This window comes from Equus quagga, chromosome 2 (genome assembly GCF_021613505.1).
Source record: "Equus quagga isolate Etosha38 chromosome 2, UCLA_HA_Equagga_1.0, whole genome shotgun sequence".
NCBI classification, from domain to species: Eukaryota; Metazoa; Chordata; class Mammalia; order Perissodactyla; family Equidae; genus Equus; species Equus quagga.
Genome location: NC_060268.1, coordinates 113,794,748 through 113,813,708, shown reverse-complemented (window position 1 = coordinate 113,813,708; position 18,961 = coordinate 113,794,748). Strand labels below are relative to the sequence as shown.

The 18,961-nt window shown below is 36.9% G+C and overlaps 1 protein-coding gene across 7 annotated transcripts in view; it reads left to right on the top strand.

The window, feature by feature from the left end:
• Window positions 1–18,255, top strand: part of LOC124235687 (zinc finger protein 37A-like) — a 36,425-nt gene extending 18,170 nt beyond the window's left edge. For 5 of the 7 annotated variants that reach the window (XM_046654040.1, XM_046654039.1, XM_046654034.1 and 2 more), the window contains 2 exons: window positions 214–309; window positions 10,174–18,255. In XM_046654040.1, the coding sequence (XP_046509996.1) occupies window positions 214–309; window positions 10,174–11,627 (1,550 nt within the window). In that variant the 3' untranslated portion in view covers window positions 11,628–18,255. Of the gene's footprint in view, window positions 1–163; window positions 310–10,173 lie in introns of all 7 variants that reach the window. The other 2 variants (XM_046654041.1, XM_046654033.1) reach the window with 2 other exon arrangements.
• The last annotated feature ends 706 nt before the right edge of the window (window positions 18,256–18,961 follow it).

Here is an 18,961-nt window from a genome sequence, read left to right as displayed (position 1 = left end):
AATTTTGTAGAATATAGTAATATTTAAATTTGGGATTTAGAAGTCAAGGACAGTTTATCCCTTTTGGGTACCAGAAAGGATGTGTTTTCCTCTGCCCCATAACAGGATTAAATGAGCTTTTTTTATTGTACACTCTTTGAGTTATACTGTCCTCCTCCTTCAGAGGCCCTGAAACTCACCGTTTGTCCCAAGTCATACAGTTCTCATCCACAGGATATTGCACTCCTAAACCAGAAGTCATCCTCAAATTGGAGCAAGGAGAGGAGCCATGGATATTAGAGGAGGAGTTCCCAAGCCAGAGTGACCCAGGTGAGTTAGTGAGTATGAGCCGGATGGAGGAAATCAGATCACAAAGGGTTAGTTCAGCGATTGAGACCATAGAAGTGGCCTTCAGGAATCACTTTTTAGAGGCTCCAAACCTTTGGAAGTAGTGTGTTGACATGACTCAAATATCCAGTGTCACTGAATCACCCAGTATCTCCCAGTGTCATTCTCATACACAAGTGGTATCCCTTTTTTTTAGGTATAAATTATATAGAGTTAAGCATGCAGATCTTAAGTGTATAACTAAATGAAATTTTCTATGTGTATACACCCATGTACCGATCATCAGGATGAACATATAGAGCATTTTTCAGCAGCCCAGAAGGCTTCCTAGTGTCCTCTTCCCAGTAAATGATATCCCACACTTCTATTACCATAGATCAGGTTTGCCTGTTTTTAACTTCAGATAAATGTGGTGATATGGTATGTACTATATATATATATACACACACACACTATATGTATGTAAGGGTATACTATATAGATGATATATAGAGATTGTATCTGGCTTCTTTGGTTCAGCATTATGCATGTGAGATACATCTATGTTGTGTATATCAGTAGTTTATTGCTTTATATTGCTGTGTAGCGTTCCATTGTGACTATCCCAGAGTTTTCTGTTCATTCTATTATTGAAACATATTTGGGCTACATATTTGAAACATATGTGTTTTGAAATATCTTTGTTTTGAGTTTGGAGTATTTGAAAAACGTTATAAATATTCTTGTGTGTGTCTTTTGGAGGACGTAAACTCCATATTTTGTTAGATGTATAACCAGGAACGGACTTTCTGGGTGTAGAGTAGTCACATATTTAGCTTTAGTAATATTTGGTTTAAACAGTTTTCCTGAGTGAGTGTACTAAATTGTATTGCCACCGGCAATGTATGAGTTCCAATTGCAGTACATCCTTGTGAGCACTTGGTATTGTCAGTCTAGTTAATTTTAGCTATTCTAGTCATTGTGTTGTGGTATCTCAGTAGGTTTTAATTTCCATTTCTCTTATGACTGATGATGTTGAGCATCTTTCATATGTTTGTTGGCTATTTGGATATCTCCTTTAGTGTAGTGACTACTCAGGTCTTTTACCTATATTATTATATTGAATTATTGGTCTTTTCTTATTGAGCTATAGAAATTTTAAAATATATTATGGATATAAATCTTTGTCAGATATATGTCTCTTTCCAGTTATATCTTATCATTCTCTTAATGATATCTTCTGATGAACAAAGCTTATTAAAAAGACCATCCTTTCTCCTGCTGAATTGTGGTTTTATCTTTGTCATTTATCAGGTGAGCCTATATGTGTGGTTATGTTTCTGAGCTTTCTGTTCTGTTCCACTGGCTAATCTATCCATCTTTATGACAATATCACTGTCTTTTATTATTATAACTTAATTATAAGTCTTGACGTCTGGCAGTGTTAGCTTTCTAGCTTTGCCGTTTTCTTCAAGACTGCTTGGTTGTTCTATGGCATGGATACAGAATGTTGCCAAGAGCATCTTTAATCTACAAAATATATTAAAATAATATCTGTGTTTCCATACGTTATGGACAATGCTATAGTGCTGTAAGTCTTTTGCATTTTCATATAAATTTTGAAATCAGCTAATCAGTTTCCACAAATACACAGACATACCTACTAGGACTTTTATTGGGATTGCACTGATAATTTTGGGGAAAATTGACATCTTAATGATACTGAGTTTTCCAGTCTATGGCCATAGTATAATTCTACTTAGCTCTTCTTTAATTTCTCCCTGGTTCTCTAGTTTTCTGTTTAGCCCATTTTTTCATTAAATATATTCCTAAGTATTTTATGTTTCTTTTATACTATTTTCATTTTTACTTTATACTATTTATAGTATTTTATTCTCCAATTGTTTAATGCTATTATATAGAAAAACAGTTGATTTTTGCACATTGGCCTTGTATCCTGCAACATTGTAAATTCACTTATTCTGGTAGTTGTTTTATAGATTTCCTAAAATTTTTCTATGTAAACAATTGTGTCATCTATGAATAAAGTCAAGTTTACTTCTCCTTCCTGATCTTTATACCTTTTTCTTTTTCTTGCCTATTGTACTTGGCTAAGAATGCCAGTGAAATGTTGTACAGAAGTGGTGAGAGTGGATGTCCTTGTCTTGTTCCTGACCTCAGGGAGAAACTGTTCAGTATGTTGCCATTAATTTTGATGTTAATCAAAGAATTTCTGTAAATGCTGTTTATCATTTTGAGCAAGTTCTTTTCTATTCCTAGTTTGCTAGGAGGTTATTTTTTGTGTGTGTCATGAATGAGTATTGAGGTTTTTCAAAGGCTTTTTTTGCATGTATTGAGATAATCATATGATTTTTCTTAGTCTGTTAATATGGTGAGTAATCTTGTTTGATTTTGAAATGTTAACCCAACTTGACATTTCTGAAATACATCCTCCTTGATCATATGTATTTTGCTCTTTTTATAATCACTGAATTTGGTTTTTTACTCTTTGTAGAATTTTTCTGTGTGTGTTCTTGAAAGAAATTCTCCTTTCATTGTCTTTTCTTGTAATCTTTTCAGACTTGGGGTTGAAGGCTGTACTACTTTCGTAAGATGAGTTGGGCAGAGTTTCATGTTTTCTATTCTATGGATGATTTTATGTAAGACTGTTATTTCTTCTTTAATGTTTGGAAGATTTCACCAGTGAAGTGATTTGGGTCTGAAGTTAGAGCTTTGTGGAGATTTTAAATTTCAAACTGTTAAATTTTTAATATTTATCTTTGTTAATATTACCATAAATACCACACATGAGGTTTCTGGAACAGAACAGATGGATTATTATTTATTTTAACTCAAGTAACGACTGTGTGATCCCGAGGTACTCAGTTTCCTACTCTGGGGCATTGAGACAGAAGCCAGGTGTCCCATACAAGCATTCGGAGTTGGTATTGTGGCGGAAGAACACTGATAACGTTAATGTGGGTGTGTTTCTGTAGAAGAGAGAGGTAGCTGTCCCCTCTCCTTTTAAAAGGAGAGAGAAAACCTTTGCTCCCTTGGGAAGGGTCCTGAGTTCTCACTCTAACCCTTTGGACTGTAAATAAATTTCTTCAAGAGAAAAAGAAGCCCATTGTCTCCAGCTTTACACCCAAGGATTTATACCACCAGGGGTCCCAGGTTTCAGTGCCCCTACTCAAGTGTAAACCTCCCTGGCCTCCCTGGCGTTCCGTTGCTATCTAATCGGTCAGAAATTACTTTCCAAGTCTCATTCTTTTACCTTAGCTTCCAAGTTTCATTAAGATTCACTCAAAAAGTCCTAACTGTGCAGAAATATAAAATTTTTTTCTCTACAGTCCTACAATGTCACTCATCTTTTTTCTGCTTCGGTGCTTCTGGCCAGTTTTTCTATATATGTGCCGTTCTTCATTCATTTCGTTTTAGTCTTTAACCATAAAGGTCTATCTTAGGGAGGCAGATCGTTTCCTCGTCAAGTTTTTTCATTAACCTTTTACCTGGTCCAAGACATTAATCCAGATCTGACAGGACATAGTAGTATTTTACCCAGACTTTGCCTTGGCCTGCAAGGAAGAAGTCTGTGGCACGTTGTCTCATCCACACAACTCTGGCCAGTCAGTTGAAGCTGACTTGAATGCCTTCCAGCTGAGGCAGGGTCATGGATCACTTCAGCTAAAGGCAAGAACAAGTTCCACACCTCCTTCCAACAGAGTAACTGCACTGTAGGTAGAACTGCTCACAGAGCACATGTCTGAGGTCTGTCACACTGCCAGATGTTTCCTCAGATGCTTGAATATTTCTGATAACTACCATAGGTGCAAATCTTACTTAAATTGTAAGTTAATGCCTGACTTTCACACACACAAGAAGCACAATCCCACAGGGTACACCTGGAAATAGAGATTTTGCAGTTCTTAGGAGCTCCCCGAGAAGGCCTCTCACTGGCTGATAGACTTTAGACCCCCCATTTCAGGCCAGATACTCAGTTTTGTCCTTGTTTCAGAGGGCCTCCTGAAGGCAGTCAGTTCCAAACAGTCCTGCTTGTCCATGACACCATTTCCTCTGCCTCTCCCTTTCCCTCCCCGCAGTCTGGAAGTGTTCCACAGGAAAATGTGGGTTCTGTGGTTTGCTGGTCAGAGCATCAGGCAGGGCTGGTGGAAGCAGCTGCCAGTTTGAATGGCAGCGATTCCCTGCAGTTTGCACTTGGGATGAGCAGCATGGATGGCAGTTAGGGAGAGAAGCAAAGGCATTTCTCTTCTGGAAGGAGTTCTCCGGGAGCAGTTCTGCAGGACAAAGATGAGCAACGACCTACCTTGTCCCTGGTGCCCTTATAAAGGTTCATGTTCCCAGGTGCCAGAGGTTTTGCTTTCCCTCCATTGTTATAAAATCCCTGTGTCTCATTGGTAACTGAAACTTCACATTTTCTCCAGTGGTCCTCTACTCTCACCTGGATCTTTCATCTGGAAGGTCTGGGTGCAAGAGAGACCAAGCCTTTAACAGAAAAACATGTTCACACAATTTAAACAGAATTAATTCTGAATCCTCTTTTGGCCAGTCTCTGACCTGGAGTTGCTACTGTTAAGAGAAAGAGACATGTCATGCTCAGGGGAATGATCAGGGTGAGATCTTGAATTTTTAAAATTTTCAAACTTTGTCTATATACTACGCTTCCACACGCCTCTTTTGTTCTTATCATACCTGGTAAGCAGCCTAGGGACTGTCCCTTTCTGAGGACAGCTGCATTTAATAATCAGAGTCTCTTGCTGAGGTGTGTGTACTAAGAAAGAGGTCAGAGAAATAGAATCAGACTCATTCCTGCTCATTGTTGAAAAGGTAGCAGTGGTGAAGTATCCTCTAGAGGGGGTTAAAATTCAGATTTGATTCATTCTCTAGGAATGGGTGGCCCTCCCCACCATCTTGTGCCTTCCATAGGAATCACAAGCTAAGGATGCAGTTAGCTTCTGTGATCTGGGTTGTGCAGTCTCTTCCATCAGAACAAGCCCTTCCTATGTTAATAAGTGACCCAGACAGTTCTGCCAGGATCCGTGATGTTTCCACAGCTCCCTGTGCCACAGGGGTGTCAGAGTTCTGCCACTGAGCAGGATGGCCATACCTGCTTATAGCTTGGCAGAGCTGAAGGCCACAGCAGAGCAGGCCATTAGGGAAAACCTCTGTGACTCCAGGTGTTGGATGGATAGCTAGCAAGGCCTTTCCTGTAGGGTTTTCTTTTTAAAAGTGTTTTTCACCTTGTCGATTGTAGATTCCAAGTTGTTCCACCCAAAAGTGGGTGCAACAGGCTGTTGACTTATTATCAGCCTCTGATGAGTCAGGCATCGGATTTTAACAAGAGCGCATTAGCAAGCTCAACATTGCTTTTCCAAAAGGCAGCTCCCAAAGTGTATCTCCATCTGGAGGCTGCCTCCCTGGTCATGCTGTCTCCTTTGCCTGCTCTTAGGCAAAAATATTTTGTAAGCCTCTTTTAGGCCACTATAGGCAAAAAGCGTCAATCATGGAGGCTTGTTCTGTCTCTAGTACTATAAAATTCTTGGCATGGGTACTGAATCCTCATCCATCAATACTTATTTTCCAGATTGGGATGGCCATCTCTAGGACTTATGTCAAATTAATTTATGCCACATATTCAGATGTAGTAACCACAAAACAATACAAAGATGTTTTAAAAAATTCCCCCTTTTTTTTCTTAGTGCAAATTTTGCACAAACTCCAGCAGCTAAAATCAGCATTGACAGGGTTACAATCTCAGCTGTCCAGATCCTGGGTGGGGCAGAGCTGGGGCTGCAAGGCTGCCATGGAGGGTTTTTTGAAAAAAGTCCCCCCTTTTACAATTCCTTCTTTGACCCATGGGTTGTTTAGAAGTGAGTTGCTTCTTAAATTGTTCTTTTCTACTTATCCTTTAGTTCTCAAGTTTTAGTTTAATACAGAGAGGATTCTTTGTATGATTTCAGTTGTTTGAACTTTGTTGACATTGTCTATTTTCTTAAATGTTCCATGTGCGCTTGAGGAGAATGTATATTCTGTCATTGTTTTGTATAGTGTTCTATAATAATATTGTTCAGGTCTTCTGTATCCTGAATTTTCGTCTTTTGTCTGCTGTTCTATCCATTACTGAGAAAGGTGTTGTGGAGTCTCCAACTATGATAATTCTTGAGGCTATATTAATTAGGCAAAGAGAAATTTCGGATTGTCACATCTCACTTTTGAATGGCCTCTAGTCATTATGAAATGCCTGTCTTGATATGTGTAGTGGCACTTTTGCCTTTAGATCTACTTCTGATATTAACATAGCGACACCAGTTTTCTTTTATCTAGAGTTTACATGATATATCCTTTTACATCCTTTACTTTACCATGTCCATATATTTAAAGTGTCTCTTATAAGCTGATTATAGTCGTTGTTTTTTAAATCTCTTCTGTGACTTTTTAAATCTTTTATTTAGATTCATTAGTCCATTTGTGTTTGCTGGTATAATTAGGTTTAAGCCTACATCTTGCTGTTTCTTTTCTTTTTGTACCACTTCTTTATTCTCCTATTCCTTCTTTCATGTCTCTTTTTAGATTTTTTTATTATTATATTTTTTTGCCTCTATTAGCTTTTAATGAGTTATGTATTTATAAAAATTACTTTATTTAGAGGTTACACTACTTATGACAATATGCATTCCATTAGGGCAGAACTAAAGAGATAAGTGTGGATGCCAGCAGTGTGAAGATGTTCGAAGTTGTGAGAACTACATGAGAACTTCTTGTACATGAGTATAAATAAATGAGAGATGTGATCTTGTGGCTGAATCCTGCGGCACTACAAGGTTTAAAAGTGATGAGGAGGAGAAGGATTGAACAGTGGGGACTGTAGGAAGAGTCTGAGGATGCAGTAAAACTGAGAGTATGTGATGTTCTGGAGGCCAAATGAAGAGTGTATTTCAAGGAGAAGTAAATGGACCTCATATTTGAAGATGGAAATGTAAAGTTGGTATTTTAACCTTGACTATTTTGAAACAAGAATACAACAAGCGGTAAGAGATACAAACAAATCAAACCCCACTTTTGAAAGAACTATCAGAGAGTTTAGCTCCGAATCTCAAAATAAGTGAAAGGGTTGCCAGTAGCAGTGGAAAGTGAAGTAGAGGTGTTTGCAGCACTGCAGAGTGCGGAGGTGTCGTGTTCAGATAGAACTCGAATTGTTCAACCCAGTCTTTTAGAACATCAGGAAGGACTTTTAGGATAGTGGTAGCTCTCTGTAATGGGTTTCTTCCTGAGAAGCAGAGGGCTGGGGTTACATGAGGACTCAGACACACAAAGTATATTAGAAAGATGCAGTCTATCTCTGAGGTAGTAGAAAATGAAAAAGACTTGATACTTGAAAAAAACAAAGACTTTTCTTATTTTGTTGGAGAGTAGTAAAGACTGTGCCCTTGTCATAAGAAATATTCCTGCCAGGTTGGAATATAGCCCTCAGTTCAACTCATGGGAAAGTCTTGCAAATAGCTGGATCAGGAAAAACTCACCTCCTTCAATACTGAGTAGTTAAAAAAACTAACACAAGATGCATTCAAAGTTATTACAAGAAACAGGAGGAGACAGGAAAAGCAAGTGGCAAGTGAAAAATAATTCACCTGAGAAGTGTTGCCATGGAATACCTGAATATTGTTACTAATTTTTAATATAAATTAACTCAATGAAATAATGGCTTCTAGTGTACAAGAACATAAAATAGGAACATAAGAAATTCTGAAAGAGATAATAAGACCACAAGAAGATGCATTATGAGCTGTGTTATATCACAGGAAATAATTGGAAAAAAAGAATAAAATCACTGCAGTAATCAAAGTACAATCTGAAGACACAGAAGTAGAAAAGACTTTACTGGAAACTCACTAGGGAATTGGAGGTTAGAAATGAGAAACCTAAGCAGAAAGCAAAGAATTTGGAAATGGTGCCTTACAGAGTAATGGCTTCTTGTTTTTATTACGTACATTTTATAATTTTTAGCCCAAATTTTCTTTGTCAAGAAAAACTCATTAAATGCTTCAGCTCATTTCTCCTTCCATATCTGTTCATCAAGAAATTCATTCCTGGTCATATAATTAGAGTACATGATAGTTTACTGAGACTTCTCAAAGAGAAAGATCTTGGTTTCACTCTCTCATAACCTAGTATTACATATTATTTATGATTTTGCTTAACCATGGAGCCAGACGTAGAGAGTTCTTTCATAATAATTCAGAAAGCATTACCACAAATTATTTCTTAGTATACATGCTGGATTATCAAGCAGTAGATTCTGATTTGTCAAGTATGCATTGACATAGACACTGAAAAATCTTGTCTGTGTCTTAACAGAAGTCACACATGCCCGTTTTAAAAGTTAATCATGGGATGTGAAAGCCAGTCTCATGTCATCCCCATCAGACACACACATCAAGCCCTAAGATAAACGGGACATTTATGATGGGGTGTACATAGATTTGTTAGTAACATTTAAACATTTATCTCATAATAAACTAATACTATTAATATCACTAAGTTTTAAATATGTTATTCTATATATGCTTTTTTTGAATTGTTCATTCATTAGCATTTTTACCACATTTGCTGTTTTATACAGAAGTATTTAAAAAAATACATTTAGTGGTTCACTAAATCTTTTAAGTATGAAACCTAAAAATTTGTGTTGCGTAAAGCTCTCCAGGTAATTCAGATAAACATTGTTTGTTAAATACCATTGATTTAATATCCATTCTGAGTGCTGAAAGAAAATCATAGAGTTATAGCTGCCAGGAACATAGTTGATGAGTGAAAATCACAGCTGCTTGAAATATTTTAATATCTGGTGTTTCTCAAAGACTATTAATGTTACAGCAATGCAGCTCACCTCATATTTGTGTTAAAATAAATTATATGAAACAGTCCTTTCAATTTTTTTAGTAAATGAAGCTGAAAGTGGTGAGGAGATTTGGGAAGGCAGCTTTTAAAAAACGTTGTTGGACTCTAAGCCAACAGAATGAAAAACCGTGAGTTTAAGATTGTAGGTGAGAATGAGCAGTTTATGAGGGACAAACAACTGGGCTTACCCAGAGCAAAACACATTAATTTTAGATTTTTTAAATGATGGCTTGATTCTAATCTGAATCCAGATGTAATGATATGTTTGCTTCAATGATAGCTTTCTAAAAAATATTGTCAGTTCTTAGGACATTAGACTCAGGGAAATACAGTATTGTAGATAGCAGAGGAGTAAAAACCAGGCATGTGTAACCAAACAACCTTAAAGGTAAATGAAAGTTCTAGGACCAGGTTTAGAATTGTATTCCTTAAGGTTTTCATGGTGTACAGAGATGTAGAAACATATATATAAAAGCAGGATTGAAGACTAATATTAGGATGAGATTTGTCTGCAGGAAACCAGAAAGCATTGGAACAGGGTTTGATGGTCAGGAGAGGTCCACAATTGAACAACTCTGATGACATAAAGGGAAAATACCATAACCAGAATAAAGCTGTAAATCTGATCCTGTGGCAAGGATGGTTTGACTCTTCATTGATTTTGCTCTTTTGTTGCATATTTTTGTTCCTAGTGAATCAAAGCTAGATAGGGAATTAGAGTTTGGGTTATAGTACTGTTCTTTATGAATTAGAGCTCTCAGAAGTTTGATCTGTTGTTGCTCTGTAGAATGGAAAAGAGAGATGAGATTGGAAGTGTGTACATTGTTGTCATAATCTAGGCATGAAGAGATAATGCTCTGAATTGATCCACTCCCATAAATCTAATGCTAACTCTTGTTTCTCCTAAATATTCTTGTCAACTAATCTTTGTTGTCACTATTTATATTTCAGAATTAATTAATAGCAGTAGAAACTATTCAAGAAAGAAGTTCAGTGTGTTTAACAAAGGTAGAAAATGGCCCCATGATGATAAGCATGAAAGAATTCATTCTGAAGAGAAACCTTATGAATATAATAAAAATGGGAATGGCCTCTGTCTCAATGAAGACTTTGTTCAGCATCAGAATATTCAAGTTTTGGAGCAACCTTTTGAATACAGTGAATGTGAGGAAGTTTTCCATGAGAATTCACTCTTTGTTGTACATAAGAAAGCTTACACAGGACAGAACACTTGTGAATACACTGAATATGGGAAAACTTTCTGTGATTTGTCATCTCTCATTGCCCATCAGAGAACATATCCAAGAGAGAATCACTGTGAATTTAATGAATGTGAAGAAAATTTCTTTGAGGAATCCATTCTCTTTGAACATCGGAGTGTTCACCCTTTCAGCGAGAAGTCAAACCTCATTCCAGTTCAGAGAACCCACTCAGTTGACAATATAATTGACTATAATGAATGTGGAACCTTTTTTGGTGAAAAGTTAGTCTTTGGTGTACAGCAGAGAACACCCACAGGAGAAAAGCCCTATGAATGTCATGAATGTGGAAAAACCTTCAACCAGAAGTCAGCCCACACAAGACATCAGAAAACACACACAGGGGAAAAGTCCTGTGAATGTCGTGAATGTGGAAAAACTTTCTACAAGAATTCGGACCTCATTAAACATCAGAGAATTCATACAGGGGAGAAACCTTATGAATGTCAGGAATGTGGGAAATCCTTCAGTGAAAAGTCAACCCTCACTCAACATCAGAGAACACACACAGGGGAGAAACCATATGAATGTCATGAATGTGGAAAAGCTTTCTCATTTAAGTCAGTCCTTACTGTACATCAGAAAACACACACAGGGGAGAAGCCCTATGAATGCTATGAATGTGGGAAAGCCTTTCTCAGAAAATCAGACCTTATTAAACATCAAAGAACTCACACAGGGGAAAAACCTTATGAATGTACTGAATGTGGAAAATCCTTCTCTGAGAAGTCAACCCTCACTAAACATCTGAGAACTCATACAGGTGAGAAACCCTATGAATGTATTGAATGTGGAAAATTTTTCTGCTATTACTCGGGTTTCATAGAACATCAGAGAAGGCACACAGGGGAGAAACCTTTTGGATGTAAAGAATGTGGGAAAAACTTCCGTCAGAAGTCAGCCCTAATTGTTCATCAGAGAACTCACATAAGACATAAACCCTATGAATGTAATGAATGTGGAAAATCATTCTGTGTGAAGTCAAAACTCATTGCACATCATAGAACACACACAGGGGAGAAACCCTATGAATGTAATGTTTGTGGAAAATCATTCTATGTGAAGTCAAAACTCACTGTTCATCAGAGAACACATTTGGAGAGAAACTCTGTAAATGTAATAAATGAAGGAAATCATTCTGGGTGAAGTCAAGAGTTTATAGAACGAAAAACACAAAAGGGGAGAAACATCTGTTCATATAATAATTTTGAGAGTACTTTTGGTCTAAAGTCAGTTCTCACAGTATAGCAGATATCTTTCAGAGGGGAGAAAATAATATGGAGATATTGAATATAGGAAAATTTTCTACTGGAATTTAAACCATATAGTATATCGGAAAACTCAGAGTGGAGGAAACTTGTTAGCAATTGAATATAGGGAACTTTTTGCTCAAAGCCACGCATCACTAAACATCAGCGAAATCACACAGGGTAGAAACCTCTGTCAGGAACGTGACAGGGTAGGGTAGAGAAGACTTCATCCAAAGGCCAGAGAAAATGCACAGACTATAGGAAACTATAGGAAAGCATTTACTATTGAGGTGATATTTTACTGGACTTATGTGAAATGCTTGAAGTAGCATCTCAGTAGACATCAGATAGTAGTTATTGGAGAAAATACTTTTAACTTTTTAAAAAGTGTGGAAGCTTTAAGTTAAAATGTCAGATTTTGAATTGAAGGGTATCTAGCAATTTAGGAAATGTGGAGAATGTTTTTCATTTATAAATAGCATTTTACTTTGTTAAAACACAATATGGCTCCCTGCTGGGTCTGCTGTTCCTGTCTAAGATATTAGGTGTGAAAACACACCACACTGGAACCAGTGGTTGCAAGCAGTTCAAAGATTTATTATCAGGCATATGCAAAAGAAGAGAAGACATTTAGCAAGAGAACCTGCCAACAGGAAAACTTTATGATATCCAGATGGAAAGAGAGATATCCTGGTCTGGTGACATACATAGGACAGGAGCCTGCCAGCAGGACTTTTGAATAATTCTGGAGCAGACTAATTTTGAGGGGCCTGTCATGGAATGGTATATCAAAGGGGCAAGGTGGGTTGCCTTGTGTGCAACTTATTGGGTGTAGTAGAAGTGAGTGAGTATGTAACATAGGTGGTTTCCACCCTGGCAGATGTTTAACAGTTTGGCCTGGTGTTATCCTGTTCTCAGTGACTTATTGCACCCAACTCTGTTTCTCTGCATACTTAACACAGGTTTCATATGTGGTATAATTTTAGAAAAACAAGACATTCATATACAGACAAATACAGTGTTAAATATGGAGCTCTGAAAGAGCATGAATAGATTCTCCTACTGGGTACGATACAGTAGCTTGCAGTAGATCAGTGCACTCACTGAAAATAGCTAGAAAAGCAAATCACAAAAAGCATCTATTTAAATGCAACCTATTGCCGCAGAAGCAAAGACGAGAGTGGTAAAATTCAGGAGAGGAGTGAAAGACAGAGAGTACCTGGGCAATATGCAGCTGTTTTACCTGGGAGCACTTGCCAGTTCTGGCTACAGGGAGGAACCTGAGTATTGAGCTTGGCTCAGGCAGAGAGCTATAGCTTGTTGGGGGGCGTGGTAGGGGGAAGAACAAAAGCCAGAAAAAAACAGAACTATGGCAGTCAAGCTGGAGTGAAAATTTTTGGAACATTAGAGGCTTCAAACACATAGCCAGTTTCCCAAGAAATTTTCAGGAGACTGACTCAGCATGGGGCAGGAGCCCAGAAAACTAAACTGAAGAACGTAAGTAGATTTTTTTCAGTACTGAGAAATAAATAATTAGTATTCAAGAACTGCCAGTAGGATGGGTACTTGGTGAACACACCATGTTATCAATAAAAGCACAAGGTCATACCAGAGGTAGATTGTACCTTATCAAAACTGCAAACAGTACCTGAGTGGTATTTTAAAAACCTGTCCAGAAAGAAAATTCTAAGAACAGATGGCTTTGCTGCAGTTATTCCAAATATTTTTGAAAGAAATAATACTAACCTTTTATAAACTTTTCCAGAGGAAGGAAGATGGAACTTTTCCAATTTATTTTTTGAGTAAAGTGTAACCTTGATACAAAAACCTGTAAAAGACATTTCAGGAAAGTAAAGTTACAGACCAATATCCTATGAATTTAGATGCAAAATTCTAAAATTAAAAAACCCAGCTATATCCATGGGCAATATATCATTACCAAGTAATGTTTATTAGAAGAATCAAAGGATGATTTATTATTTAAAATTCAATCAATTTGGCCTCCTATTCCTCTTCCTTTCACATTCCCCTTTCCCTGTTGCTCTGTCTGTGTTTCACTCCTGCCTTCTCTTCCCAGAGTGGATAAGTCAGAACAGGCCTGCCATGGGGGATGAGAGACGTGTGATGATGTGCCCACTTGCATCCAGAGTGCTGAGGGCAGATGGGAGAGCTGGTCAGTATGGCTGAGATATTGGTAACATTGAGCAAATAAGAAAATGTGTTGAGGATGGTGAGAGCCAGGTTTCTCACTTTTGGAGAAGGAATTTATAAATATGGAAAGGGGGAAAGTTAGAAAACCCTGGAGTGTTGCATTGGAATGTAACTCATGTCTTTTAAATACACAGAAATGGTTAGTTATAGTAATGACACTGTGTGTGTGTGTGTGTGTGTGTGTGTGTGTGTGTGTGTGTGTATTTTATGGATCTGTCTACTGAGAGGGCTTAATACAATGACACCCCAGTAGTGGTCTATACACCAAGTGCCATGTTATTAATTTCTAAATACTATCCTCCACCAAAAAAAGGGACCAGGTCTCTGGAGTGATGGCTGATTCCAGGTCAGAGATGGGGAGAAATAGAAGATGAACCTGAATCATCTTATCTACCAGACAGTAAGAAAATATTCAAAGAAACATGGAGACATTCAAAAGGACAAAAGAACCATCTTGGTTCCACTAGCCAAATTTGAGACAGTTTGAGCATCAAACTAAATAATGATAACATCAGAATACAAAAGACTTAATAAAATGGGAATCTAATAATTTATACTGAAGTAAATAAATGCACAAATCCATGGAGGAGAAGGGAAAGCTTTTCTTTACAGTAGAATGCCAACTATAAATGTAGGAAGAATAATGGGAAAAGGAAAATGTTCTTTGGCCCCATCAGAGTGGTAGTTGATTTGAGAGGTAGTTGCCAGCATAGGCTAAAGTTTGTGGGTAGAGGTTTGATGAAGAACAGGTTATTGACATAATCTCCAACTATCTCCCCACAAAATACTAATCAAGTACAAAGGCAAAAGTGGTGATTTTATGATAAACCTGGCAAACATCAACATGATCAGGTGATCAAAGTTCACCTCACCAATGGTAGGGAACATACACCTGATGAGATGCACCGAGAAGAGCCAGCATCATTTATGTGGTGGTCTTGCCAAGAAAGTGTGACCAGAGCTTGCTTATGAGGAAACATCAGATGAACCCATTGGAAAGCTTATTTTACAGAATGTAAAGCCTGTATTCTTTAGAACTATCAAGAACATAAAAGGAAGAGACTCAGAGACTGCTCCTGTTTGAAGGAGACTGAAGATATTTAAAAAGGAAAAACAGACATTTTTAGAACAGTTTGCAAAATTCAGAGTATCGATTTTATGGTAGTGTTTATCAATGTTTATTTCCTGACTTGGATGATGGTTGGTTCTGTAGGTTAGTGCCCTTGTTTGGGGAAAATATACACTGGAGTATGTGGGCATAAGGGAGTCTCATGTCTGCAGCTTATTTTCAAATCCTTTAGAAAAAGGCTAATAATAAGTGTGTGTGTGTATAGAGATTGCAAGCAAGTGTGCGAGGGACAGATGGAGGAAATGCAGTGCCCCGTTGGGAAAATCTGAGTGAGAGAGCTATGTGAGTTCTTTGGCACTATAGTTGTAACATTTTTAGAAGTTTGAAATCATTTCAGAACAAATATTTAAAAGTTTAAGTAAATTGACATAATGTACCGTGTTAGAAAAAATAAGTGAAGCTATATGATTATCACAATAGATGCAGAAAGCATATTTGATAAAACTCTGGGTCCATTCATGACTGAAAAACAGAACAAAGCTAAATGAGAGTAGAATGAAACATCAAAAATAAAACCAACATACAACAAACATAATACTAAGTAGATAAATATCAAAATATCTTTTCCTGATATTAATAATGAAATGAATGCTTGTTACTACCACTTATACTTAACATTGAACTGAAGGCTCTGGCTAGGTCAGTAAGGCAAAAAAAAAAAAAAAAAGCATAAAAACTGGGAACATTGAAGTACAACTTCTTATTTGCAGGTGATATCATTGTATACATAGAAAAGTCAAAGAAAACCTATGGAGTAGTTATTAGAAATAAGTGAGTTTAACAAACTGACTGTAGAAAAATTGTATTTTTATGTATAAACAGCAAATATGAAAATTAAGTGATACGAGGACAGTTGTATCCACCTAGGATAGAGTAGCAGAGACCAGATTTACCCTCCTGCCTGAAAAAACCAGGAAAAAAGAAAACTGACAAAATAGAGGAAGTAATTGTTTTCAAGTCAGTAGACATCAGGCAATAAAGGGCAGTGATCCCTGCAAGTGATGGCTAGGTTCACCATCTTTATTGCAGTGATGGTTATGCACATTTATCAATTTTACCAAGATGTTCACTTTAAATACTGTGTTAAATTCCTGTTAAATTTACAGTAGCACTAAAACAGTAAGTTCTAGAAGTCCAAAAACTACATCACAAAATTCAGAGACATTAAAAACCAAAATAAAGGAAAAGTATCCTTACTGTTTTGATGACTTTGAAGCCTCATTTCTCCCCAAATTGAATGGTAGATTCAGTGCAACCCTAATTGCTATCCACCGGCAAGTTTTGTTCTTGGAAATTAACAAGTCTGACTTTAAAATGTCTATGCAGATGCAATGACCATAGCTAAGGTGATCTGAAAATAGAAAAATAAAGCTGCAAGATTTAGATAGCCAGATATGAGGACTGTGGTATAAGTACAAGGATGCACAATGTCTAGAAACAGGCCCAAACATATTGATATGTGGCAAAGGTGACACTGTAATATTGTGGTGAGAAGATGGTGTTCTTGGTAAATGATGTTGGGTTAATTGGCCCTCAATATTCACAAGAGCAATGTATTTTGACTATAACCATCACCATACACAAAAATCAATTTCATGTGGATTATGCATCTAAATGTGAAAGGTAATACAATAATGATTTTGGAAGAAAATATAGGTGAACATCATGACCTTAGCTAAGTCACCTTAAACAAGAAACAAAAACAGAGAATTTGACCACATTAGAATTAAGAACTGCTATTTGTTCAAAAAACAAAAAAACACAAGAGTTAAAAGTCAGCCATAGACTGGGGGAAGGCAATTGCAATGTATGTATTTAACCAAGGACTCTTATACTGCATTTATAAAGAACTACAATAAAAAGTCAGAGGGGCCAGCCCCGTGGCCGAGTGGTTAAGTTTGCACGCTCCACTTCGGTGGTCCAGGGTTTCGCCAGTTTGGATCCTGGGCACGGATGTCTCACTGCTTATCGAGCCGTGCTGGGGTGGTGTCCCACATGGCACATCCAGTGGCACTCACAACTAGAATATATAACTATGTACTGGGGTGCTTTGGGGAGAAGAGGAAGAAGGAAAAAAAAAAGCAGAAAATTTGAACATAATTCACAAAGGTATATTTAAATGGTGAGTAAATGTATGAAAAGTTGTTCAGCTTCATTTGTCATCAAGAAAAGGCAAATTAGAACAAAAATTTAATACCACTACACACCAGAATGGTTAAAATGATTAAAATACCAACTGATGATGAAGATATGAACCAACTGGGACTCAATACAAGTTTGGTGGGAGTGTAAATTGTGTGCTTTCGAAAATAAACTCTGCTAAAGCTGAACATACTGTAAATTTTGACTGTGTAATTCTAGGTATCTGTCCAACAAATATAAATATATGTTGACTGAAAGAATATTCATAATAGTACTAATCTCAATAGCCCAGAAGTAGAAACAGCGCAAATATCCACCGACACTAGAATGAATACATAAATTATACTCTGTTCATTCAGTGGTATACTTTACAGCATTGGGAATGAATGAACTACAATTGCATGCATGCAAAAGAAACACAAAAGAGTACATGCTATATGCTTTTATTTAAAAAGCAGATAAATATAAGGGATTAGAAGTTGGGATGGCGGTTGCCTGGATGGTGGCAGATTGCAGGGATTGACTTGAGGTGGCTCCTCTGGTGCTAATAGTGTTCTGTTTCTTGATCTGGATATTGATTGTAGGTGTCTTCGCTTTGCAAAAGTTATTACTTGTGAATTTTTATTTATACATATTCATGTTTTAGTATAAAAGTTCCTTAATAAAAATCAGAAAGTCGGAATGTGCTGGCTCTCTGCTTAGATCCCTCCAATAACTTCTCATCTTAAAAACTTAACACAAATAAGATGAGTAATTAGGACAACAGCAGTAAACGTGTGTGAAGAACCCCTTGTGATAAGTGCTTATATATGTGAGTATTCTACATAATGTATTTTGTTCTCTTAGCTATGTGGCAAATAACAAAGATTTTCCATGTTAAATGCTAACCAGTTTTGCTAAATTGTTCAATATGCATTTTAAGTGAAATAATGTTTCACAATTTTACCATACCTCATACATATTCTCTCACAGTTTCCTAGCATATATAAGTGGATATAACCAGCGTTTTGTATGAAATTTTCAATAAAGAATTCAAACGTTGTGTTTATGAAGTTCTCACCTGCCTCAGGATCTACCAGTGAGTATAATGAAACTACTAGTTACACAAAATAAGCAATATCACATTAATTAAAGAAAGCAGATGTGAACAGTAGTACTTGAATTCAACACAGTATTGCTTTCCATCATGTGAAAAAATATCCTGCTGAAATGTTCAGATGAGAAACCTACTCAGGTATGCGTTGCATAACCCAAGCATAACAAATGATCTACATTTGTATTGTGGAGATGTTTATATTTTGTCCTATCCCTTTCTTCTTAGTAATAGGGGAGGCTGTTGAATCAGATATCATATTGCCTGGGTTCATATGCTGTCTGGCTCTGTCACTTAATAGGTTTGTGACAGATTACTGTTTGTACTCAGACCCTCATCTGTAAAATAGGGACATGAATAGTGCCTACTGCATAGGGGAATTCATAATAATTTGTGAACTACATAATATGGGCTATGTGTCTGTTAGCTATTATTTCTTGAACTACCTTTCAAACGATAGGTTCTTACAGACTATACCTAATGCTCATTTTTCCTTCATGGCAGAGCTTTAATTATTTAATTATATTTGTATTTTTTACCTTAGTGTTGGAAAGTTCAAAGGTAAAGCTTGATTAGGTTAAGCCAGTCATGGAAGACATTCACCTCAGGGATTTGTTTGAGATTGGCACATGTCCTAGTTCTGGCCAGAGTTATT